At 54.3% G+C, this 25,362-nt stretch overlaps 1 protein-coding gene across 2 annotated transcripts in view; it reads right to left on the reverse strand.

The window, feature by feature from the left end:
• PSD2 (pleckstrin and Sec7 domain containing 2) overlaps nt 1-21,883 on the reverse strand; it is a 54,904-nt gene extending 33,021 nt beyond the window's left edge. The window contains exons 1-3 of one of the 2 annotated variants that reach the window (XM_082621728.1): nt 21,801-21,883; nt 15,321-15,459; nt 1,005-1,429 (exon numbers count right to left, since the gene is read on the reverse strand). In XM_082621728.1, the coding sequence (XP_082477854.1) occupies nt 1,005-1,378 (374 nt within the window). In that variant the 5' untranslated portion in view covers nt 1,379-1,429; nt 15,321-15,459; nt 21,801-21,883. Of the gene's footprint in view, nt 1-1,004; nt 1,430-15,320; nt 15,460-21,800 lie in introns of those variants that run through there. The other variant, XM_082621727.1, reaches the window with a different exon arrangement.
• Between the last annotated feature and the right edge of the window lie 3,479 nt (nt 21,884-25,362).

The following is a 25,362-nucleotide window of genomic DNA, read 5'->3' on the forward strand; positions in this document are numbered from 1 at the left end:
GACCCCACATACTCACATTCCTGCCCTTGGAGACCTAGGCACCCTCAGCCCCACACATCCACGTGCAGACCCAAACGTGCAACTCAAATGCACAGGCCAGGCACACTGACATGCTCACACATGCCCGTGCACACTCCAATACACACACACATGCCCCACAAACACATGCTCGCACACCTCCTACACGCTTGTCTGCCCGGGCCAGTGCCTGCAGCGGTACACTATATGCTTTCTTTTCTCAGCCCACACTGGGGGTTTCTAGACATTCCCCTGCCCCATCCTCGCCTCCTTGTCCAACTGGCACCTCTAAGACGCTGGGCCTCTCCACCTCCAGCTGAGGATAATAGAAATGGGGCTGTAACTCCAGGAAGTAGGACTTACTCCAATAAGTAGGAGTTCCTGGTCGAACTCCCAGATGGCACTCAGGGAGGAGTAGCTGACAAAGATTAATCCACATAAGCCTACTCTCTTGAGGTCAGTTGCAGAATTGGGACATTCTCATCTCCAGGAAGCAGAGGGATAGGCCAGATGACCTCCCACATCAAGGCATTTTGGAACTCTGATGTCCAGCCTGGGATGGAGGGAGTGTGGCCCTCCAACCCCACATAGAAACAGCCCACGGTGGAAGGGGAGGTGGGGGAGGGATGGACTGGGAGTTTGGGATTAGCAGATGCAAACTATTATATAGAGAATGGGTAAACAACAAGGTCCTATTGTATAGCACAGGGAACTATGTTCAATATCCTGTAATAAACCACAATGGAAGAGAAAAATTTTTTTAAAAAGAAACAGCCCATGGTGAATAGGGGGGCTGGGGGTGGGGCACAACAGGCCTGCTGGCCTTTGAAATCTCTCTTATGGCCTTATCCTCCCAAAACAGAGACATAAAATTCCCATTTCATGTATGAGGAAAAACAAGAACCAGAAAGGCTAAGTGGCTAGGCCCAGGCCACGCAGCACTGGAGCAAATGTGGTGAGCCCCCCATCCCGAGACACCTACTTACCCCAGTGGAGGATCCTCAGTGTCTGGACAGAGGCTCCTGGAGGCATCGTCCCCCTCCGCCAGCCCACCAGCCCTCCAGGGCCTGGACTCTGTAGAGTCTTCCAGAATGTTTGAGTCTGGCCCCAGGGCTAGGCCATTGGTGAGGGAGAGGCCAAGGCTGAGGCCGTGCAGGGTCATGTCCAGGCCCTTTGTATGCCCCTCAGTGTCCACCAGGGTGCCCCTCATCTCATGCCCTGGGCTGGTGTGGCTACTGTTCAGGTCCTCACTGGATGCCATTCCATTCTGGACCCCAGGCTCCTCCTCAGGCTCCAGGCTGGGGTCGTAGGTGGCACCATCTTCCCCAGGCAGTGCAGAGAGAAGCTTATCCTCATCCATGGTAGTCACTGCTTCTACCCTGTGCTGGCTGCTTTTGGGACCCAACTTGACCTGGCAGCGGATGGAGAGAGAAAGGGGTGGATCAGAAAGAGCAGGTGCTGGGGGTCCAAAGCCCAGCAGAACCAGCAGCAGGCAGCCTGCCTGAGGACAAGAGGATGGCCCAGGTGATCTTCTCAGGACCTCTCAGCTGGAGTCTGGGTTCAGGCTGTGGCCTCCGCACTGCCTTGCTCAGGCCAGCACCACTCACCTCTCCCCAGACCCCCAGCCACTGGTGTGCCCCAGTCCTACCTTCCCTGTTAACCCTTATATATCTCTGTTGTGCCCTTCAGAATTCATCAAAACCCTACGAGGAAGATCCAGTTTGGCAGGTACTAGGGAAGGGTCCAGGACTCCTCCAAGGCCACTTCCTCTCCCGCTGGTGAGTGAAGGGAACAAAACCCCAGGCCTACAGCAGCCAGCCACCTTGCCTCTTTCCATGTTCCCTTGCCCTGGCTCCAGGAGCGAGACAAGTGGTGACTGAAAAGATCTGGACTGGGGGTTGCCTTTAGAGGGAGAGTTAAGTAGGGAGGCAAGGAAGTCAACAGAAGTGCAGCTTTATGAACAGAGGCCACCCCAGAGAAGCCAAAGGGAGGCCCCGAGAGGAGGAGCTGTCCAGGGTGCTGAGTGGGGCGAGGCCACCCAGGAGATTGGCCGAGAGCGGGGCTTCCTCCACCGCTGAGCGCCCAAAGCCCTGGCTGCGCGGGGAGGAAGGAGGAGGGGGGGGCCTGGGCTTCCCCTCCACACCCGGCCCCGGCCCCAGCGCTCAACCATCCTTGAGGAGGGACTCGTGAGGAGGCTGCCACGGGGCCCTCCAGGGGAGAGCACTGGAAGGGGCACCCCACTCACTGTGCGGCCTCGTGGGGTCGGACTCCTCACTGCTCCACCCAGGCCAGCCCCCCTCCCCTCTGCCCTGCCCGGGGTCTGTTTCTCCTCTGCAAAATGAGGAGACCCATTTTCCCTGCCGTCTCCACACACACCCCCTTTTTTAAACGGATCAGAACAAGCTCAATTTCCCAGAAGCTTCCTGTCCAATCTCAGGAGGGCGGGCAATGTGACGGGCTGTGCTCTGGCTCTCCCCTCCGCCCTCTCTGCCCCACCCCACCCCTAGTGGCCTCTGCCACCAAGGACACAGACCAGTCCCTCCAAAAAACTTCCTTCCTCCCCTCTTTGGACCTCAGCTTCCTCCAGGAACCCCACGCTCCTCTGCAGAAAGGGTGCTGCGGGCTCAGGAGAGGGCGGGAGGAGGAGAGGCACGCAGGTACAGCAACAGGGATTTAAGTGAGGCCCATGCTTCCCATACTCACCTAGTCATAAGCATCACCTGAGGAACTTGTTAAACTACAGATAGGCCCTCCCTCAGGCCTCCTGAATCAGAATCTATAGGGAACGGGTATAGTAATCTGTTATTCTTATAATAAGGCAAGTTTGGGAAACACTGGGTTAGACTCCAGGAGAAACTTCCCACTTAGAGATGAGCCTGGAGAGGAAGGTGAGTCTACTTCTCTGGGGGCTTCTGGGCCCTTGTGGGGGAGCTCTGCCACCACAGGACCACTTAAGATTCATGTACCCCTTGGTTTTCAAACATGGAGTGCAAGAGAGCAGGCGGGACCGATGGGGATCTGGGGCCCCAGCCCACCCACCCTGACTGTCACCTCCTAGAGTTTTGAAGACTGTGTGAGCATAAGATTTTACTCTAAAAAACAAAACAAAACTTCCACAGACTAAAACAAAAAAAATCTGAAAAGCTAGGCTCTAGAATATCTGGGCCCTGATCCTAGGACACTGGAGACCCCAAGGGGCTCGGCACTGAGTGAGGGATTCTTTCCGGTCCGCCCTAAACCCCTGCTGCTGCGGTTGCTATTTCAATCTGTTCCCTCGGGTCGTGTACTCAGAGCAAGGAGAACAGGAAGTAATCTCCTCAGCTGAGACTCCTTGCGGGTGAGGGGAGCATTTAGAAAGGAAAGAGGAGGGACAGTGGGGCCTCTGGGCCTGCTGCCTGAGTTCTAGTCCTCTGGCCTGCTTTCTAGCCCACAGGCCTGGGTGAGCACTGGATCTGTGGCACAGGGTTTCAATCGAATTCCACTAGGATTCTTCAAGCTCCCACACCCACACATGGATGCTTAGCCCCGCTGTGGCCAGGGCTCTGCCTGAGCTCCCAGTGAGGCCTGAGATTTGAGAGCATAAGCGGCTTCACCTGGTGCTCAGTCTACACCAGCCCCAAAGCCAGGGTTATGGACAAATCAAGGACCTCTTGGGAGGCCCCTACATTACCTCCAGCTTCCAGCAGCTGCCTCAGGCTGGCTCTAGCCCTACCTGCCCTGCCATGTCCTCCTGCAGCTGAGAGCAAGATGGAGGTTCTGCCAACACCGGGCACGGGGCCGGGTCCTCAGCTTCTGGGGGTGGACAGACAAGGGGCACATTGAGCTCCACTCTGGGAAGGGGCCCAGAGTCCCTGCCTGGGCTAAAGGCCAGCTGAGCCCAGAAAGAGCTGAGCCAGGACCCCCCTCTCTTGCTGGGCCCAAGGGAGGGGTGCCCTTCAGGGCAGAGGCATGAAACAATGCCCCAAGTCCTCACTCTGAATCACCATGTGACCTGGGGCTCATCATTGTCCCCTCTGGCCTTTGTGAACCCATCTGCAGAATGGGGGCATCACCTCTGCTCTCCTTCCCCAGGGCTGGTAGCAGAACTTAAGGTCATGAATGATGAGAGGGCTGAGATCCAAGGAAAAACAAACTCACTACAGAGGTCAAGGAGAAAGGCAGCTATGGCCCACTCTCTCCACTACCACATTTGACATACGGGGAGACGGAGGCACAGAACCAGGAAAGGCTTTGCCCCAGGTCACACAGTGAGTAGCTACCTCTAGACTCAGGAGTAGCCTCCCTCTGCACCTGAATGGGCTGGATGTACAGGATGAGGTCCAGTTTCCCAGACGCTCCCTCAAGATCACGGCTCAAATCCTCAACCAGAAGAGTCTACACAAAGCAGTGACCCTGCCCACTTCCAGCCCTGCTGGCAAGAGCAGGGGAGGGGGTACAGCTGGGCCACAGGGCCCACTCCTGAGAAGGAGACGCCTACAAATGACAGCCCAGCAGTGGCTAGATCCTCTGCATCCTCCCTCAGACAGAACCAGGCCCCTCTCTCAGCAGGGGCTCCTGTGATTGCCCTTGGGATAACCTTGGGCATAGCAGCCTCTTTTTCAGCACCAACCAAAATGGGGTCCATGACGGTAATGGAACCCTGGCTGGGCCAGGGCTGAATGCCAAGCCAGCCACTTTCTGGGTCTCAGCTGCTCCTGCAACAACCCTATCCCCCTCCCCACTCTCCCACGGCAGCTGGAGTGAGTTGTGAAAACACAAATTATATCATACCCCTCCCTCACTGGCAACCCTCCATCAGCTCCCATCGCCAATCTGGCCTCCTCAGCATGGCCTAAAAAGGCTCTGCCTGAGCTGGTTCACTGCCCTCAGCCCATCCCCCACCCCAGCAGCCACACTGGCCTTCTTTCTGCTCCCTGAGCTCATTCCCACCTCAGGGCCTTTGCACCAGCTGTACCCTTGGCCTAGAATGCTCTTTCCCTAGATCTTTTTTTTTTTATGGTTCCAGCCTGAACCAGTTTTTACTATGATGGTTTTATTTTATTCATTTATATTTTTAAATTTTATTTATTTTTTACTTTTTGGGGGGGCTGCATTGGGTCTTTGTTGCTGTGCACAGGCTTTCTCTGGTTGCGGCAAGCGGGGTCTACTCTTCGTTGTGGTGTGCGGGCTTCTCATTGCAGTGGCTTCTCGTTGTGGAGCACGGGCTCTAGGCGCGTGGGCTTCAGTAGTTGTGGCACGCAGGCTCAGTAGTTGTAGCATGCGAGTTCTAGAGCGCAGGCTCAGTAGTTGTGGCGCACGGGCTTAGCTGCTCCGCGGCATGTGGGATCTTCCTGTGTCCCCTGCATTGGCAGGAGGATTCTTAACCACTGCACCACCAGGGAAGCCCTCCCTAGATCTTTAAATGACTGCCTCTTCTGTCACTCAGGGCTCATCTCCAGCGCTGCCTCCTCAGAGAGGCCCTCTCTGACTACACAGCACTCTTTTACACTCCTTCACGTAGCAACATATCTGCTAAGCATCGTTTAGCAGAACTGAAACTCCCTTTTCTATTTGTTTCCTTATTTTCTGCCCATCTCGCTCAGCAGGTGGTAAGTTCAGTGGGGACTATGTCATGTTCACTGCTGTCTCTCCCAGAGCCTAGCACAGTGCCTGGCAAACAGTGGACACTTTTTAAATATTTAGTGAATGATAACCTAGAGATTACCATCATCCCCACTGTAGGCAGAGGCTGAGAGAGGCTGAGGACCATGCTCAGGGTCACGAAGGTGGAAAGTGACAAGGCTGGCTTCTGCGTGGAACGACACGGGACTGTCATAGGGATAACCTCGTAAAGTGCCTTCCACGCTGGGATCCAAGCCAGGGACTGTGGGAAGCCCAAGGAAAGGGCTGGAGGGCCCAACATGTTCTATAAGACAGAGGGCAGATGCACGGGTGCAGGCGCCTGCGTGCACGTCTGTGAGCAAGCATACGGTACAGGCATTTGTGGGCACACACACACACATCCCACATATATTCAGACCCATAAACACACATGAAGGGAGCTGGACAGCTACTCATGAGGTAGGCTCCTGAGGGGGTGAGGAGCCTACAGGCCTAGGGGCAAGGTCCGGGGCAGCTAGACCTACATCACTGGGCAGCTGGGTGATTGGTTGAAACCATTCTGCTCTGGGAGCAGCCGGGGCAGGGGAGGGACAACCCAGTGCTTCAGGCTAGGGCAGGTGGTGGGGAAGACAGGCACCCACACTGACCACAGCCACAACCATGGCATCAGGCAGCTGTGTGGGTTTGAGAGGAGATGGGGGAGTACAGGCCAACCTGGCAGAAAAGGGGGCCCAGGAGGCAGAGCTGGGATAGGGGACCCATGGCACTAAGCACTACCCAGCACAGGCAAAATCTAAGAGCCTGTGGGATGTCCAAGAGTGCCTACAGCCCAGGCAGGGTATGTAGAGGGGACAGGGAGCAGAGAAAATCATTCTGGAATGTCAGTGTACAGGCAAAACTGAGACTTCAGCTGTCCCAGGCAGCAGGCCTGGGAGCCAGGCACTCAGGTGTTGCCTCCAATGTGCTAGGGGAGCTTGGGCAAATGAAACCCTTCTCTGGCCTCATTCCCTGTGTACATCAGAGATTCCTAACCATTTCTAAGCCTTAGACATCTTTGAGCATCTGATGGAACTCTGGATCTTGCTCCAGACAGACTCACACAGGTACACAATATTCTGAGTATTTTTTGAGAGGCTCCTGGACCCCTACAGCCCATCCATAGGAACTGGGCATGAACCCCAACCTGGACAATCCCCAAGGACTTTCCACCTCTGACATTGTACACTCAGAGTTCCATGAACGTTACTTGGAAAAAAAAAAAAAAAAAGCTGGAAACCTTTCATTCTCAGACCTATTTTCTGCCCCCTGGGAACCTACCCTGAACACCCCCATTGGTTCCACTGCCCTTTCTCAAAACTTCTACTACACTAATTGACTCCCTAGCTCACCCAGATTTTAGCACATGGGCTGGGATCTTCACACACACACGAACACACAACTGTACCCACGTGGACAGTTCAATTAGACGATCAGCGAAAAGGGCTGGTGTGTTGTAAGTGCTCAGAACAGACCTTGGCCAGCTGTGCCCCACACCATTCATGGGGCCCAGATTGGCCCAGACCTGTCCACTCCAGGCCTCCACAAGAACCTGCTGAGCCACTGACAGCGCGAGCAACAGGGAGGTGACAGGAAGACCTCTCAGCGGGGCCCCTGGATCACACAGCTCACCATGCCCCCCCACAATCTCTGCCAGCCAACGAGTCTGGAGGTCAGGACCTTCCTGTCATCCCAGAGCTGTGAGCACACTCCGAGGCACAGATCAGCCTGGGCGTGTACCTCCTCCATGTCCCACCTGCCCGGGGCAGGGAGATGCCCTGGATAATATGCAGGGATGTCTACCCAGGAGCCTTGGGAACTGCCCTGCCTCCATTCCCCACAGTGACCCTAATCCTTCTACCTACTTGGTCTTCTCAGCTTGGACCACCTAGTGCCTCAGATGGGACAGTCCAGGACAGTGGGTCAGCGCCCTGTGCAGTCAGAAAGACCTGGCTTCAAATCCCACAAGCTGTGTCACCTCAGGAAAGTTGCGTACCTCTCTGAGCCTCAGCACCCTCCTCAGCAAAATGGGGATGGTGGTGCTAACAGCATCTGCCCCACAGGGCTGCAGGGAGGACAAAGGAGATGGCTTGGCTGCGATGCTCAGCTCAGAGTCAGGCACAAGTGCTCAGGGAAGGGTGCTTTTCCAGAACCATCTCTCAGGTCTGCAGGGGAGGGAGCTGGCTGCCCACATTGGGGGCGGAATACACAGTAGAGCAGCACAGGACACCCAGTGGGTCCCAGCAGACATTTGCCCTGGGCAGCCTGTCAGAGCAGGTTCTGAGGCACCGGCTTCAGAAGCCCAGCCTGAGGGTGGAGGCAGGAGAAAGGCTCCTGTGGGGACCAGGAGGGTGGGCCAGAGAGGGTGCCCCACCCTTTCCTGAGGCAGGTGAGGACCCTACAGTCCTGGCCCCACTAACACTCCTGCCCCAGACCAGGCTCCCTCCTAGCTTTCCATCTCAAGGCACAAGAGCCACACCAGGTGCAGGGCAAGGGCCAGGGGTCTGGACCTCCCTTAAAAGGCTCCCATTCCCTTCAGGTGATGTTAATCTGGGACTAACTGGGAGCCCAGCACCAACCTGCTTTCTTCCTCTCAGCCTGGCCTTGGGTTGTGGGCATCTGGAAGGCCTCCTTTCTCATGGTCAGGCAGGCAGAGATTCCTGGGATTGGGTGTACATTTGCATCTTATCTGCATGTGCCCCGCAGCCTGCTGGGACTTTCAGGGGCCCCTGGGCCCAGCTCTGCAAAGGTCATTCTTTTACATCTCCCATCTTACTTCACTCCCCGCCCCACAGCCACTTGGCACCTTCATTTGCTTAGCATTTGCATACATCTGCATGCTGGTTTGGAGAGCCCTCAACACTGATGAAATTCACAGTGTCTGCTGTCAAACCCCAAATCATGTTTATAGCTGGTGACTCTACCCCCAGTCAACTTCCCTGCAGGGTGAGCCCTCAGTTGTTTGGGACCACTAGGGACTAGGCTGTTCTGGTTAAGCTGGCTGCTGCCTGTCTTCCTGGAACTTCAGCTGGCACCTGGGACTCACTCTGCTTCTTGGGCCACATTTGAGCCATGAGCCTGCAGATTGAAAGCTTAACCCCGAAAGCTACAATGAACTGACCAAGGGCAAGTCCTGCCTTGGCTAAAAAGCCTGGGGAGGGGCAGACTCCAGGGGCTCAAACTCTGAGCAGCCTCCCCCCAGTCTGGTTCAACAGCCAGGAGAGATGAACCAAGAAACTTCATCCTCCCTGCTCCCTGCCCAATTTTCATTTACTCCATACTCTCTAGATCCTCACATTCTCTGTCCACCCTGCCTCCTCCTCTCTGCCTCCTGCCCTGAGACCTTCCTCCCCACCCTCTCCCCAACCTCTTGATTACGTCACTCCACGTAACCCCTCCCTTGCTGAGTCCCCTCTTCTCCTCCCTCCCTCCTCTTACCCTGTCCTCTCCTGTCTGTTTTAGGGTTTCAGCACAGGGTCTGACAAAGGTTGTGGTCTCCTTGGGCCCGGTTGAAAGTGAGCAGCATGTGGTGCAAAGTGAGCAGGTGTGAAAGGGTCTGTACTGGGCCATTCCACCATCACCTCCTTGTCCCCATCTTTGAAACTGGCCCTCCTGTTCAGCCATAGCCCACTGATGGGAGATCTGGGGGCTGGTAAAAGTCTCACCCCTTCATGGACTGTCCATGGGATAGGAGAGAAAGAGAGGAGTCAGGAATGACGCCAGTATTTCGACCCTGAGCACCTGGAAGGATGGAGTTGCAATTCCTGAGATGGGGAAGACCAGGTGAAGCAAGTTTGGGAGAGAAGATCAGGAAGAAAGGAGCTCAGCTTTGGACAAGTTGGGTGTGAGGTGTCCAGTAGACATGGCATTCAAGATGCTGAGTGGGCTTTTGGAGCTCAGGAGAGAAATCAAAATTTGGGATATAAATTTGGAAGCTGGCAGCATATAGGTGGTGCGTAAAGCCATAGGACTGATGAGATCGGCTCAGGAGTGAATGCAGGTGAGGAAGAGCAGCCATACAAGGGCTGAGTCCTGAGCACTCCAATATTGTGAGCTGTGGGTCGGGGAAAAGGAGACTGAGGAGTACCCACCAGGTCAGAGGAAAACAGGACAATGGATGTCCCGGAGATCAAGGAATGTATTTCAAGGAAGAGGGAGAGACTGAAGGTGCCAAATGAGGCAGATGAAGACTGAGAATGGCTATTGGGTGTAGCAACATGGAGGTCATTGGTGACCTTGAGAAGAGCAGTCAGTGGACAACCCTTCTGGGGAGGTTTGCTGTAAAGAGGAGCACAGAGGTGCAGTGGTAGCTGGTTGGAGAAAATGAGAGAGCCATCTTTTAAGACAGGAGAAACAATAACAAGATATCTGCTGAAAGGGACTTCCCTGGTGGCGCAGTGGTTAAGAATCCGCCTGCCAATGCAGGGGACACGGGTTCGATCCCTAGTCTGGGAAGATCCCACATGCCTTGGAGCCACTAAGCCCGTGCGCCACAACTACTGAGCCCGCACTCTAGAGCCCATGAGCCACAACTACTGAGTCCGCACACCACGACTACTGAAGCCTGCGCACCTAGAGCCCATGCTCTGCAACAAGAGAAGCCACCACCATGAGAAGCCCACGCACTGCAACGAAGAGTAGCCGCCAATCACTGCAACTAGAGAAAGCCCACACACAGCAAGGAAGATCCCACACAGCCAAAAATAAAATAAATAAATAAATTTATTACAAAAAAAAAAAGATACCTGCTGATGGAATGATCCACTGCGGGGGAGCCTATAATGCAGGAGGGGGCATTTGCTGGAACAGTGTGCCCTCCACCACCCGCATTATAGGTTCCCCCTCTACTGCACAAGGGGACAGGATCTATTTGCACAAGTCGAGGGCTGGCCTAAACCAGGAGCAGGGACACTTCATCCACAGCAACTGGGAAAGGTAGAGCAGTGGGTACAGATGCTAGTGGATGGGTGAACGCAGCACTGGGAGTCTGAGGAAGTTCTAACTGCTTCTGTTTTCTCAAAGAAGTAGGAAGCAATGTCGTCAGCTTTGAGGGAGGATTGCAGAAGAGGGGCTAGAGTTGAAGGCAGAACAGAAAGAGTGAAATAGTCATCAGGTAGGGGGAGAGGGGATGGACTTAGGACCCACGTGGGACTGCGGGACAGCACTAAGGACACACCCGAAGTTCATGGTTTTGAACTAAATGTGAGACCAGTCAGGGCAGTGGATTTTCTCAGCCCCATTCAGCTGCACAGAAGGAGCAGACCAGGCACTGCATTTAACCAGGGTTGGGGTTTTGCCAAGCAAGTATGAAGAAGTGAAATGAGGTAAGGGAGTTGGGGGTCTTCAAGGGAGAGATTATCCTGACTTTTATAGTGGCAGCTGCCTCTGAGCCGGCCTCTGCCCCCACTCAAAGTCCCTCTGCTGCTGGTACCTGAAAGCCCACCATCCACTCCCTGCTGTGGGTTGTGTGTGGCCTTCCCTCTGCCCTCATCCCACCAAGACCTGGGGAAGTGAACTTCCCATACGCTGTTCCTTTGACCTGGAAAGTGCCTCAGACCTCACACACTCAAACCAGCATTCTCCACATCCTCCCCAAGCCACTGCGTGACAGCTCTCCCCACCTAGTCAGATACCAGTGCTCATCATTCCTCCTCCTCATCTCTCCTTACTCCATTCCTTCTCTCCACTCCCCACCTGCCATACCCCAGTCCCAGCAGGGCCACCACACCAACTCCATTGCCCCTGTGCACTCCCTCCGTGCGCTGTACGCAGCAGCCTAGAATCCAGTGCACCAGCGTCTTGTGCTGGACCATGTCACGGCCTCCTGACCATCCCTTTCACCCCGTTCGCCCCACCAGTCCACGCCATCCTCCTCAGAGCGCCCTTCCCAGCACTCACATCTGCCTCATCGCTCCCCTCTTTAAAATCCTTCAGTAGCTCCCCGTGCCCTTGGGGAAAGGGCCAGCTGTCAGCCCACATTCTAGGCCAGCTGTGGTCCAGGCCCCACCCCCTTTCTTCCTGTCTTGCCCCCCACTCCCTCTCCTCCCCCGCCGTGCCCCTCACTGCTTTCTCGGGGCTTCTTCCCCACACTGACAGCACCTGCCCTGAGTTGTGGCTCATCCCATCCACACCCCTGAGGCTGTGAACTCCTTAAAGGCACCATCAGCGTCTGCTTAATCACCCTTCTCTGGCGTATATTCTGAAGGGGGGCTTCAGTCAGTTTTGCTGACCTGGAGTGCGGGTGACCAGGTGGATGAAGCTTCTGGAGGTAGGGAAGAGGGAGGAACAGGATTGAAACAAAGGGACTCCTTAGCCAAGTGACCTAACTTGGCACCACCTATTACAGCACAGGCTAATGACATGCACCTGCTGATGGACACGACATCACCTATGGGATATTCCTGCCCAAAATATTTAACCTGACTCCACTCATGAGAAAGCAATAAGACAAACCCAGAATGTGGGGCATTCTACATGAACACTGACCGGGGCTCTTTAAAACTGACAATGTCATAAGAGACTTCAAAAAAACAAAAAAAGCAGAGAATTGTTCTAGATTAAAGGAGACTAAAGAGACATAACTAAATGCAATGTACGACCCTTGATCAAAACAAATTTAAGCTATAAAGAACATTACAGGGACAACTAGAGAGATTTGAATATAGATTACATGAGATTAGATGGCATCATTAAACTCCTTGGGTATGATTAACAGTACAGTTATTATGTAGAAAAATGTCCTTGTCTCAGGAAATTCATGCTGAAGTATTTAGAGCTGAAGAGCTATGATGTCTGCAACTTACTTTCCGAAGTTTCAGAGAGAGAGAGAAAAACAAATGTGGGCAAAATGTCAACAATTGGCAACTCTAGGTCTCTAGGTGAAGGGTATATAGGTGGGTGTTCATTGTTCGATCAGATGTGACAAGACAAAAAGTTAGGGGGGAGGGAAGGGAGTGGAGGGAGACACTCTAAAGAGGGGAGCTCAGGGCCCCTGATGGCGCAAGAGTCAGGAGAGGGCAGTCCTTACTGCAGCAGACGGCACGCTGGGCTGTGGGCCTGGCCTGGACACCGGATTCCTCCTGGGCCAAGCAGACACAGCCCTGGAGCGGCTCACCACCTAAACGGGGTCAGGCTTACCTACGAGCAAACCAACTTAGGAGGACAGGGCCCTGCAGGAAGCAGCCAGGTCCCAGGGAGACCAGCAGGGCAGCCCTCAGCCGGGACAGGACTGGCAGGAACAGGGGCCCTAACCCACCTCTGCCTGAACCGTAGAAAGGAGCTGGGTCTGGCCCAGGCCCACCCCCCTACCAAACACCCCTCAAGGGGTGACAGCCTGAGTGTATCCTCCCGTGTGAGGAGCCAGGCTAAATATGGAGCCCCAGACATAAGATGCCTCTCAAAACAGATTTTCCTGGAAAAGACCATCTGGCAAAGAATGTCTAGAGCATCATCTGTCGCGAGAGGCAGTGTTGTTCTCCTCCAGGCCAACGTCCGGAACGGGAATGTCTCGATCCCAGCTCTCTAGAAGATCCCAGCTTAGTGCCTCAGTTTTCCCCAAGTTTGCTCTCTTGCTCCAGATGAAAAGGTGCTCAGTCCCACCTCCCTCCTAACTTGCACCTCCAAGGAAGAAGAGAATGAGATTGGGGACAGAAGTCCAAGCTTCAAGTAGTTCTGCCCATGTGCAAATCCTGATTCTGCCACTTACTAACCAGGTGACTTTGAACAAGCAACTTTTCCCTAAACCTCAGTATCCACAAAATGGAAATAATGGGCATACCTCCTTCTAAAGGCTGGTCTGTGTAGGAGAGTACTTAGCACAGTGGCAGTGCACGATTCTGGAAGCTGGGCGAAACAATGTCCCCCCACCCTTCTCTCAGTCCTGTCAAGAGCAGCAAGTCCTTTCCAGGTAACTTTGCTCCCCTGCATTAGGAAACACTGCAGGTCAGGTCGGCTGGGGGAGTGCACACCCATAGCTGTCAGAGCAGCAGCAGGAGGAAAGCCTCTCAGGCTGGCACAGGGCACTCCTGGGACTACAGGGTACAAGTCACCTAAGCATTGAGGTTTCAGCCCCTGCAAAAGGCACCAGCAGGGGAGGCCTTCAAAGGGCATTCCAGTCAACCTTCTACCTTTAGTTGGGCCACCACCACCCACCTACTCATCCCAATGTGTGGGAATCCTCTGGTTCAGGCCACAACCTAGGGACCTGCCATGTTTCCACCAGGACCAAACTTTGCAGTAGCCTCATTCAAAAGCCACTGACTCTTACCATATACTGGGGAAAAGGGGCTCTTGAGAGGGAAGGTGGGTATGATGTAAGAGAGGTTAGGTGGGTATGATGTAAGAGAGGGAAGGTAGGTAAGGGAGGGCAGCTGGCCCATTTTGCTGATTCAGAGATCACAGGTCATAGAACTTGCAGCATCCCTGGGAGGTAGGGTTCCTATCCTCCCAAGGAAGGAGTGGAAAAATGACTATCTGCCGGGGCCAGAGGTTGGACTTGGAGATGGTCCCCATGCCCCTTCCCCACTCTCCCTCGAGCTGCCTGAGTATCCCCCATTAAGCAGTTTTTGTTTCCAGGGTCTGGAAGAAGGAGCTGGAGAACCCAGGAAAGTCCAAATGCCTCTCCCCAAACCCAGGCTGCCCATCTGTCCTGGCCAAACCCTGAGCCCTCTCCCTGCTCCCCATTCACCCACCTATCAAGTTCAGCCTGGCTTATCCTGAGCCTTCCAGGAATTCTCAGACCCACTTCCATTGTGGCTGGTGCCCCCAGTTCTCTCCCAGGGCACCCCCAGATGGCCCTAAGGTTAAGGGATGGGCTGAGGCAGTGGCCCCCTAGGCCTGTGCAGAGACAATGCCCCCAGTTCTGACTCAGGGAGTCCCCAGGTCCTCCAGGGACAGCAAGAGTTGGAATACCTCCTCCTAGGAGGGGGGCCAGCTAAGCAGGTGGTCCCCACATCTGGACTCCCTGCCCCACCCCAGCCCTAGCAGTGACTATAAAGACCCCTCCCTCCCTGCGGCTGCCACAGCCATTATGTGCCTCCTGGCCTTGCCTGATGCCTGCCACGCCCCCATGCAAGCCCTGCTCCAGCGGCAGAGCTCAGAGCCGCTGAGGCCTGGCCGCTAAGCCAGGCTGTCAAAGTTGGGAAACTGGAAACAGAAATAAATCTTCAAAGCTGCTCCGTGGTAAAGGTGGTGGCCAGCAGGCCTGGCACCCAACACCCCAGGTCCCTGGCCACCAAGCTCCCACTGGCACCCCATCAACGTACACATATACACTCAGATTAGACAAACGGCGGGGGGTGGGGTGGGGGGGGAGATCAGGAGACAACTGGGCTGCCGGCCCTAACCCTCCCTGCAGGCTGGCCTGGGGCTCTCTAGCGGTGCCCTCTCTCTCTGGCCCAGACTCTGCCATCCCGGGCTTCCTCTTTCGGCCCCATCTCCATGACAACCGTATCCTTCAGATGCTCCAGCCGCCACGGAATTGATCTCGAAATGTAGCTTTGTTAGCAGACCCAGGCGGGCACGGAGGGCGGAGGGCGGCGCCGCCACCCAGCACGCTCCCCCCAACCCCAGCAGCCCCTCCCGGCCCCCAGCCCAGCTTCGGGAGGGGCGGGGTCCCGGAGCACGCTGACCCGGGGGACAAGGTGTTCCCGCACGGCCCGACTCACCGCTCCGGCTCCCAGTCGCTGGGTCCAGCCTCTCACGGTGGGGCCATGAGGAGGCCACCGCTGGACTGACCGTCCCACTCCGCCACCGCCTGTCAGGGCTCCCGCGCTCGCTGCTATCCCTTCAGGTGTCGGAGCGCGTCTGTGGAGAAGCAGAGCAGAGGTGGGGGGGACGCACGGCAGGAGGGAGGGAAGGAAGTAGAGAAGGAGGGAGGGAGGAGCGGGAAGGGCGGGGAAGGGCGGGGGGACTGCGGGCGGGGAGCGGGGGGAATAGAGCCGGGAGGCGACAGCGGCCACGCAGGCCACCCGCCCTCCTGCCCACCTTCCCCAGCTCTGCACTGAGGGCCGGATCGCGCGCCCGGGCCCGGCTGAGAAGGGCGGCCAGCCCTGTCCCGCACCAGCCCGCGCCGGCCCTTTAAGAAAGTGGGGGAGGGGAGCGCTGCGAGGTTCCGCCCCCGCTCCTAGCCCAGCCGAGCTCCAGCTGTCCTCTAACCCCGGGCCAGCCGGTCGGACCCAACACCGCCCCCTCGGCGGGACCTTGGGGCCCCAGACCCTGAGCCCTCAGGAACCACCCTCCTCGAGGTGAAGGAGGGAGCGGGTCCTTGCCCTCCTCCCCTGGTCTTACTCCTTGCCCTCCACACCCCCGCCAGCGCGCACACACACCACACACACACACACACACACACACACACCACACCACACACACACACACACACACCCCGCCCAGGGGAGACCCAGCCGACTGAGAGGAGTGAGGAGTGCTGGGATCAGGGATCACGGTGGATGATCCCAGAGAGAGGGAGGCTGAGCCCAACCTACTTACCTACCTACTGAGACAGACAGAGGGACAGACAGACCTGGGGTATGGGGTGAGAAGAGGGGCTTGGGACAGAGCTGGAAGCAGTGCAGTAAGGAGGGGTGCAGGAGAGAGGGACAAAGGGGAGAGACCCTGAGGGAGGGGAAGGGGGAAATACAGAGTCGCAGTACCAGGTCAGGAGCCCAGTACTCTGGGCTGTGGAAACTCTCTCCCAAGGAACCTGCTCCACAGACCCTGCTAGTCACCACCTGCAGCCCTCCCCCCACCCCAGGACCCTAGCTCTGAAGAGAAGGTTGACAGTATTGTACCTGGGCTAAACACTAAAAAGAACATCCTGGCTGTGAGGCTCCTACAGGGCAAGATTCCACCCCTCAGAGAGGTAATAAAGGGCCCCCACCCACAGGGATCTAGGGAGACCGGGAGCTGTGGGGAGGCAGGGCGGGTGAGCAGGCCCCATGCCATGGACAAGGGAGATCAGGTCAGGGTCAGGCCCTACCACAGGAAGCCACTTTCCACCTTTCTCCTTCCACTCCAGCCCCCAAGCGCTGTTCACTTCACCCAGCTCCTTCCCACCTCCACACTTTTGCAAGTATTCCACCCTCTGCCCTGTCGGGCCTTGATCCTGCTGTGCTCAATGAACTCCTACCCAATCCTCAAATCCCTGCTTAAATGCCTCTTCCTCCATGAAGCTTTCTGCATCCTTCCTCCCACTCATACACACACATACAGTTAGGGACCCTCTTCTTAGGGAGGAGAGGATGACAGAAGAGAGGATTTGCTGACCTATGAGGGGTGCCTAAGCTGTGCAGAGTGGCAGTAATTGGAGGTACAGGGTCTGAGCTGTGATCAGTCTCCTCCCTCTTCAAGCTGGGCTACAGCTGGAGCTGGGGTTTCATCAACCTCAGTGACATTTCTGCTATTAACTGTGCATCTACCGGGTGCCCGAGTCCACACTAAATGCTTTCTATGTGTTATATTTAACCCTCAAAACAATCCTACCACCTGTTTTACAGATGAGAAAACAAACTCCAAAAGCATAAGCCAGGAGGTCTGATCCTGTAGACACAGCTGAGCAGTTCAGAGGGCACTCTGGCCACAGCCCTTCATGGCCCATCAGACCCTAGGACATTCCCAGGGAGCCACTCTACTGCAGGGGCTCAGGGTCTTCTCGAAGGACACAGAGGGATCATGGCTTCCCTGCTGTCCTGCCCTCTATCTTCTGCCCTCTGCTACCTGCAGGCAGAGCTGGGCAGCAGTTGGCAACCAGCAAGGGCGGTGGGAGGAAGTGGTGGTGACAGGGCTTTGCTCCTTATCCTCAGGACCCATGACCTCAAGTCACAGCTGGACCACATTTCTGAGCTTTCACTTCCTCATCTACCCAATGAGGATGGTCACAGCCCCTCTTATGGGGCAGGGATGAAAGGAGTTAATGTGCTCGGTGCCCACCTACCCAAGAACCGGCTCACAGATGCACCCGACAGGCCACGGCTCTTCCGATTGTAATGAGTGACTTACTCATGGAGTGGATTATTTAACCTCTGTCCACCTAGGTGGACTATGAGCCCCCTGAAGACAAGGTCTGCCTTATTCACAATGTATCCTCAGCACCTAATACACGGTATGGCTTAATAACTGTATGTGAAAAGAAAAAACGGAAGGAGGGAGGGTCCAGCTGTCTCTCCATTTAACTGGGCCAGACTGGTACGCAGAACCTAGTCCCCGGGCTGGATCTGCTCCCCAACCTTCAAAACTCTGGAGCCTGCTTCAGTGGGCATGAGCTGGCCAGCGCCAGGAGACAGGAGTTCTAGTGTGGCCACTGCTGCTTCCTGGCTGTGTGGCCGTGGGCAGCTATATCCCCTCCCTGAGCCTCATTTTCCATGTCAAAGTGGAACTAGCTCAAGGGGCTCAAAGGTCTGTCACAAGGCCACAGATGGGCTCTGTGTGAGAGAGCACTTTGGGTGCCATGCGCATGGGAGAGAGGGTTATTGTTATTAGTCCTTGTAGCTACTTTTACCTCGAAAGAAAACAAGGTCAGCATCCCCCCAACCAGCAACCAAAATGCTCTGTATTCCCCAGCATTCCTCCAGGGAAAGAAGAATCAGCAGCTTCTCCCGTTCCTCCTGAGGGTGAGTCTCAGGAAGTCAGATGCTAGAGGCTACACAGGGCAGGAGACACAGTTCCCAGCCCACCACAGCCTCTGCCATGCTGAGGCCTCTACCTGATGTCCAGCCTCCTCAGGCCCAGGCAGGGCCTCCTGCTCTTACTCAGCCTGAACAGGTTGGGGCATCCAGGGAGGAGAAGAGGCCAGGACCTGAGACCTGCCAACTGGGGGAGGCATTTGGGTCCAGCCCTGGCTCAGGGAACACTTGAAACACCCAATTCTCGCATCTGCCAGCTGGGAGGCAGGTCTGGGGAGGAGAGGCTGGGAAGGGACTCCCCAGGCAATCCCAGGGCACTCAGTAAGCACCTACTGTATGCCCAGCCATGCTCCAACCACCGCGCCACCAGGGAAGCCCTCCCACCCCTCTTGAACACACTCCAATCCAACTGTCATCTTCTCATCCGCACTCATTCCACTGACAACACTCATCAAGGCCCTACCAAGGTCACCAACACAGCTGCTGAGTACAGATGTACGGGCTGGGCACTGCACAAGTCCCCCAGCATGCTTAGGGGTAGAGTGGGAGCTGAAATCCAGCATGCTGTCCCCTCACCATGCTGTGTGCCTGGTACAGGCTACATTTGGCTGAGAGAGGGACACCTTTTCCTTTACACTGAGGTGTCTCGCTTTTGTGTGCCTGCACAGCCGGGTCTACCTGGAGGGGCCACCTCTTTCCAGTATCTGTATGAAGGGACTAGATAGTGGTCCTTAGTGGCCACTATGATGCCAAATCCAAAAGTCAATTCTCAGACCTCATCTTATCAGCAGCATTTGACATAGTTGATCACCCCCTCCTCCCAGAAATATGCTCTCCTCTTGTCTTCCAGGACCCATACTGCCCTGGTTTTCCTCCATCCTGGCTTTGCCTTCTCATTTTCCTTTGCTGGTTCCTCCTCCCCTCCCTACCTCCAAATGCTGATGTGCCCCAGGGCTCAGTCCTGTCTTTTCCCCCTTGCTCTCTCATTCTGAACCCACCTTGGCTTCAAACCCTGATGATTCTCAACGCATGACTCTCCCGCCTCAACCTTTTCCCCCTGAGGTCAGACCCTCACACCCAACCACTGGTCTGAAGGGTCCACTAGGATCTCCAAAGGGCAGCTCCAACTTATCCCAACCAAAGCTTCCTCATTGCAGTACTTGTCACCACCATCCTTCCATCAGCTCAGGCAGAAAACCTGGGAGTTATCCTTGCCTCTCCTTCTCTCACCCCCACATCCAATCCCACAACAAATCCTATGGGATTTACTTTCAAAGCATGTCTCAAATTGGCCACTTCTCATCAGCTCCACTGCCACCACCTGCCTCAAGCCGCCATCCTCTCTCACCAGGATTATTACTGGAGCCTCCTAACTGGTCCCTCTGCTTCCACACAGCCCCAGTACCAACAATCCCAACACTGCAGCCGAAGGGATCCTGTTCAGTGTAAGTCAGATCATGTGATTCCTCTGCTCAAAATCCTCAAATGGCTCCTTTGTCACTAAGACTCAAGCCAAGTCTTACAATGGCTACAAGGTCCTACTGTGATCTGGCCCCAGTCACCTCTCTAATCTCACACCTCTCCAGCCACACTGGCCTCCTCTCAGTTCCTCTAACACACCAGGTACACTCCCCACCTCAGGGCCTTTGCACTTGCTATTCCCTGTGCCTGAAACACTCCTTCCCCAGGTAGCTGCATGACTCACTCCTTATCCCCTTCAGCTCTCTGCTCAAATGTCACCTTCTCTGACCACCGTACCTAAAATACTATCCCCTCCCTCACCCACGTCTTCCCTTCACCCGCTTTCTTTTCCTCCATAACACATATTTGTATGCTACATGTTTACTCGCTTATTCCGGTTATTGTCTGTCTCCCTCCCACCACTACCATCACTGGGCCATAAGCTCCAGGAGGGCAGGAAATTTCTTCTGTCACTTCTGTAGCAATGCCATCATCTTCCCCCATCACAGCACATACCACACTGTGCCATTACTCTCTGGACTGGATGGTCCCAGAGGGCAAGGGCCCGAGGTAGGGAAGCTGTGCAATGAGGAGCAGGTGGGGAGTCAGAGTGGCCAGAGGTGGAATCCTGGGAGCCTTAAGGTCTTGTCTTTACATCCCCAACATTACCTGCAACTCCTGTGTTAACTGGGAGGAAGTGTAAAGTGCAAAGACCATGCTCACTGGCAGCCTGTGGCTGTGAGGACAATGATTCATTCATTAATTCAACAAACACTTACTGAGCACCTACTGTGTGCCAGTGTGCCAGGCCCTGAGGGCGGGGGAGGGGGAGCAGAGCCCAGACAAAGTCCCTCCCTCCACAGCTCACAGCCTATCAGATGATTTCCCAGGGGAAATATCTCTGTAGGTGGAGCTTCCTGGGGCAGGCAGCTTATCTACTTCACCCCACTTATCACAAGGTGAAGTCAAATTTTAGGTATGGATTTTACTAGTCTCCTGCCTACAATCTCACCCAGACTGTGAACTCCAAAAAGGGGCACGGACTGTGTATCTAGTTATTACTGGATCCTCAGCATCTAGTAAGGGCCTGGAGGGTAGCTGGAGCTAAGTATCGAATGGATGAATGAATAAATGAGTAGTAAAATAGGAGCAGGCCTCTGAAAAAGGTGAAGATTTGGGCTTGCAGCCAAGAGGAGAAGGCAGGGCACTGCCTGAACAAGGTGAGGTAGAGGGAAGGTCCCCTGGAGGGGAGCAAGCCCATGCGTAGCAGGGAAGGGGGACTGCTCAGGCTCTGAGAGCTGCCTGTCCCACACCCTCCCCCAGCAAGTGTGGCCCTGCCAGTACTGGTCCAGGGCTGGTGGACAAAGCCCCACAAGGAGTGCCAGGGACTTGCAGTGCCTAGAGCCAGCCGGCTGCGGGCCCAGGGCACAGGCAAAGCCTGGCCCAGAACTTTGAAGGCCTTTGTGGGCCGCTGGGAGCCGGTCCAGGAGAATGCCGGGAACTGGCCAGGGTGGGATGGGATGCACTCCCATGCTTCCGGAGGTCCAGCTGGCCATCCAGGCCTGGATTAATGGAGGGGGAGGTGGTTAGGAAAAGGATCTCCTTCTGCCCCCCAAATCCTTACAACTTGGAGAGCTGCTAGAATTGGAGTGTCCGGTAGATCCCATCCAGGTTACTGAGGCCCAGGGGATGGGCTCAGCTAGGGCTCACAGACTTAGGGTTGAAGCTGACACTCCCCCTCACTCCACGCTTTGACCCAGGAAGCCCAGCCAGAGGGAGGAGGAGAAGTCTTTTTCAAAGCAAAGAGACATGTCGACTCCTGCCCCAGGAAGCGCGGCCAAACGGGAATGTCCAGGGAGGGCGGGCGCGGGGCTTAGAAGCGGAGCCATCTGGGGCCACGAGGCTCTCTGCCTCCCTCTGCTGGCCGGACTCAGAATTACCAGAGCGTCTAGCGTCACAGGGCCACGCACGGTCCTGGGTCCTCCGTGCCGCGCAGCCCGGCTCTCTCTCTCTCTCCCACTCACCCAGAAAGGAAACGAATAGAGGTCATATGGATCGTCCCCCTACCTCAGCACCAGGCCGAGCCGCGCCCCAAGGTCCAGTCGCAGGCCGTCTGTAACCAGCCTCCGTGCTGGGATGCTCGCTCTTTCTGAAAGTCCTTTACCTGCACCAACCTAAGCATTTCCTTAACTTGGCTCAGGTTGTCTCCGAAGTCCATGCTCTTCCACAATACAGACGGAAAACTGAGGTTCCACTGACTATCCTATGGTGACCCAGGGCCCGCTTCCTTGGAACTGAGGGGAGTGCAGGTACTTCTCCCCAGAGCAGCCGGGAAGACAGGACGCTAACTGGCTGAGAAGCAAGAGGCCGCCCCGCCCAACCCCTTCCGGAGTACTTCAGAATGGAATGGGTACTTCAGGAATGGGTTCTTTTGAGGTCGGGGCGCCACCTGCTGGTATCTACAAGAATTGCACCTGCACCACGAGGCACAGCCACGGGCTAGGAGAGACCGCGGGGAACATTTAGAGCAGCTGACATTTATTGACTATTTTGTTAGGAACTTCCCTGGTGGCACGGTGGTTAAGAGTTCTCCTGTCAGTGCAGGGAACATGGGTTCGAGCCCTGGTCTAGGAAGATCGCACATGCCGCGGAGCAACTAAGCCCACAAGCCACAACTATTGAAGTCCGCACACCTAGAGCCGGTGCTCCGCAAGAGAAGCCACCGCAGTGCGAAGCCGGCACACCGCAACGAAGAGTAGCCCCCGCTCTCTGGGACTAGAGAAAACTCCCGCGCAGACCCAACGCAGCCAAAACTAAATAAATAAATTTGTAAATAATAAATAATTTTTTTAAAAAAAGAGTTATGTGAGCCAGGTTCATCCTACGTTCTTGGCATTATCTCACTTCACACAGTATCTCATTTCATCCTCACAGAAACCCTAGGTAAACATCATTCAGCCCATTTTAGCCATGAGGACACTGAAGCTAGGAAAGTTAAGGGACCTACCCCAGAACACACCCTGGTGTGTACTTTAACTGGGCTCTTCCACCTGCACTGGAGGTGATGGGGGAAGTGGTAGCTCGGGAATGAGCTCTACAGGGGACACCTCCCGCTTCCCGCTTCCCTCCCCAATCTTGGGTGCTATCCATCTCAGCTTAGCTTGCAGCTGGTGTGGAAGGATCCCTCAGTCTGTCTTGCCCCATCAGTGCCCATGTCCTTCTCTCCCTCAACAGTTTGAGAGCTCCTCTATGGCAGGACAAAGGCAAATCTGTTCCCATTTCCCCACCATTCAGCACTAATAACTGAATGCCCTCCGTATACTAAACGCTTCTCACCTGGGACTGCCACCTGCTGGCCCTACTCGGCCTCTTCCTCACTTCCCAGTTCAGGAGCTCAGGCAGGTACTGTTTAAGTGGCTGCAAGTGACAGAAGCTGGCCTCAGTGAAAGGGGGCTCAAGTAAATGAAAAGTCCAGGAGTAGATCCAGCTGCAGGAAGTACCAAGTCCAGGCTCCCAAAGTGGTCTTTCTCCACACCTGTAGCCCATTATTCCTCTATGTGGGCTTCATTTCCAGGTAACCTCTTCCAACAAAGTGTGGCTAAGGCAGCTCTGAGCTTCTGTCTAGCTTTGAGGGGAGAAAACTTGCCCATCCCAAGAATGTAAGCAAAAGTCTTTGGATGCAGTCTCATTGGCCCAACCAGCGAAATATGCCCAGCCCTGAAGCAGTCACTGTGGCCTAAGGAGTCACTGCCCCCCTTGGAGTGAGGAGTGGAGTCAGCCCCAGGTAATTCATATAGACCAATAGTGGGAGGGGAAATTGTTCCAAAGGAAAACAGGGAGAGGAATCACCAGGAAGAGGAAGATGGCTTCTGCACAGCAAACAGCACTGACATCCATGACACCTGGCCATGCCAGAAGCCCATATTTTCTTGGCTCCAACCTATTTTTAGACTGCAGACCCCTTCTCAAATTATCCTACTTTCTTCTTTCCTTCATTCATTCATCGAATTGTCGTTGAGGCATTACATATTCATGTTTCTGGGTGAATCATAGCAGTAAACAAAAGAGGCGAAAATCCTTGCCCTCCTAAAGTATTTCCAGTGGGGGTGGGGGAAGAAACAAAACAATAAACACAATAAATAAGTAAAATTTATAATACTATAGACAATGATGAGTACTACGGGGGACATAGGGCAGTGTAGAAGGGCCCAGGAGGTGGACAGGGTGAGGGGCATTGCAACTTTAAATAGAGTGCTACTCCTCTTCAGTAAGTGGTGCTGGGAAAACTGGACAGCTACATGTAAAAGAATAAAATTAGAACACGCCCTAACACCATACACAAAAATAAACTCAAAATGGATTAAAGACCTAAATGTAAGGCCAGACACTATCAAACTCTTAGAGGAAAACATAGGCAGAACGCTCTATGACATAAATCACAGCAAGATCCTTTTGGACCCACCTCCTAGAGAAATGGAAGTAAAAACAAAAATAAACAAATGGGACCTAATGAAACTTAAAGGCTTTTGCACAACAAAGGAAACCATAAACAAGACGAAAAGACAACCTTCAGAATGGGAGAAAATATTTGCAAACGAAGCAACTGACAAAGGATTAATCTCCAAAATATACAAGCAGCTCATGCAGCTCAATATCAAAAAAACAAACAACCCAATCCAAAAATGGGCAGAAGACCTAAATAGACATTTCTCCAAAGAAGTTATACAGATTGCCAACAAACACGTGAAAGGATGCTCAACATCACTAATCAATCATTAGAGAAATGCAAATCAAAACTACAATGAGAGGGGCTTCCCTGGTGGCGCAGTGGTTGAGAATCTGCCTGCTAATGCAGGGGACATAGGTTCGAGCCCTGGTCTGGGAGGATCCCACATGCCGTGGAGCAACTAGGCCTGTGAGCCACAACTACTGAGCCTGCGCGTCTGGAGCCTGTGCTCCACAACAAGAGAGGCCACGATAGTGAGAGGCCCGCGCACCGCGATGAAGAGTGGCCCCTGCTCGCCACAACTAGAGAAACCCCTCACACAGAAACGAAAGACCCAACAAAGCAAAAATAAGTTAATTAATTAATAAAACTCCTACCCACAGCATCTTCTAAAAAAAAAAAACTACAATGAGGTATATCACCTCACACCGGTCAGAATGGCCATCATCAAAAAATCTACAAACAATAAATGCTGGAGAGGGTATGGAGAAAAGGGAACCCTCTTGCACTGTTGGTGGGAATGTAAATTGATACAGCCACTATGGAGAACAGTATGGAGGTTCCTTAAAAAACTAAAAATAGAACTACCATACGACCCAGCAATCCCACTACGGGGCATATACCCTGAGAAAACCATAATTCAAAAAGAGACATGTACCAAAATGTTCATTGCAGCTCTATTTACAATAGCCCGGAGATAGAAACAACCTAAGTGTCCATCATCGGATGAATGGATAAAGAAGATGTGGCACATATATACAATGGAATATTACTCAGCCATAAAAAGAAACGAAATTGAGCTATTTGTAATGAGGTGGATAGACCTAGAGTCTGTCATACAGAGTGAAGTAAGTCAGAAAGAGAAAGACAAATACTGTATGCTAACACATATATATGGAATTT

Source organism: Mesoplodon mirus (assembly GCF_964341445.2).
Source record: "Mesoplodon mirus genome assembly, chromosome: 5".
Lineage (NCBI taxonomy): Eukaryota > Metazoa > Chordata > Mammalia > Artiodactyla > Ziphiidae > Mesoplodon > Mesoplodon mirus.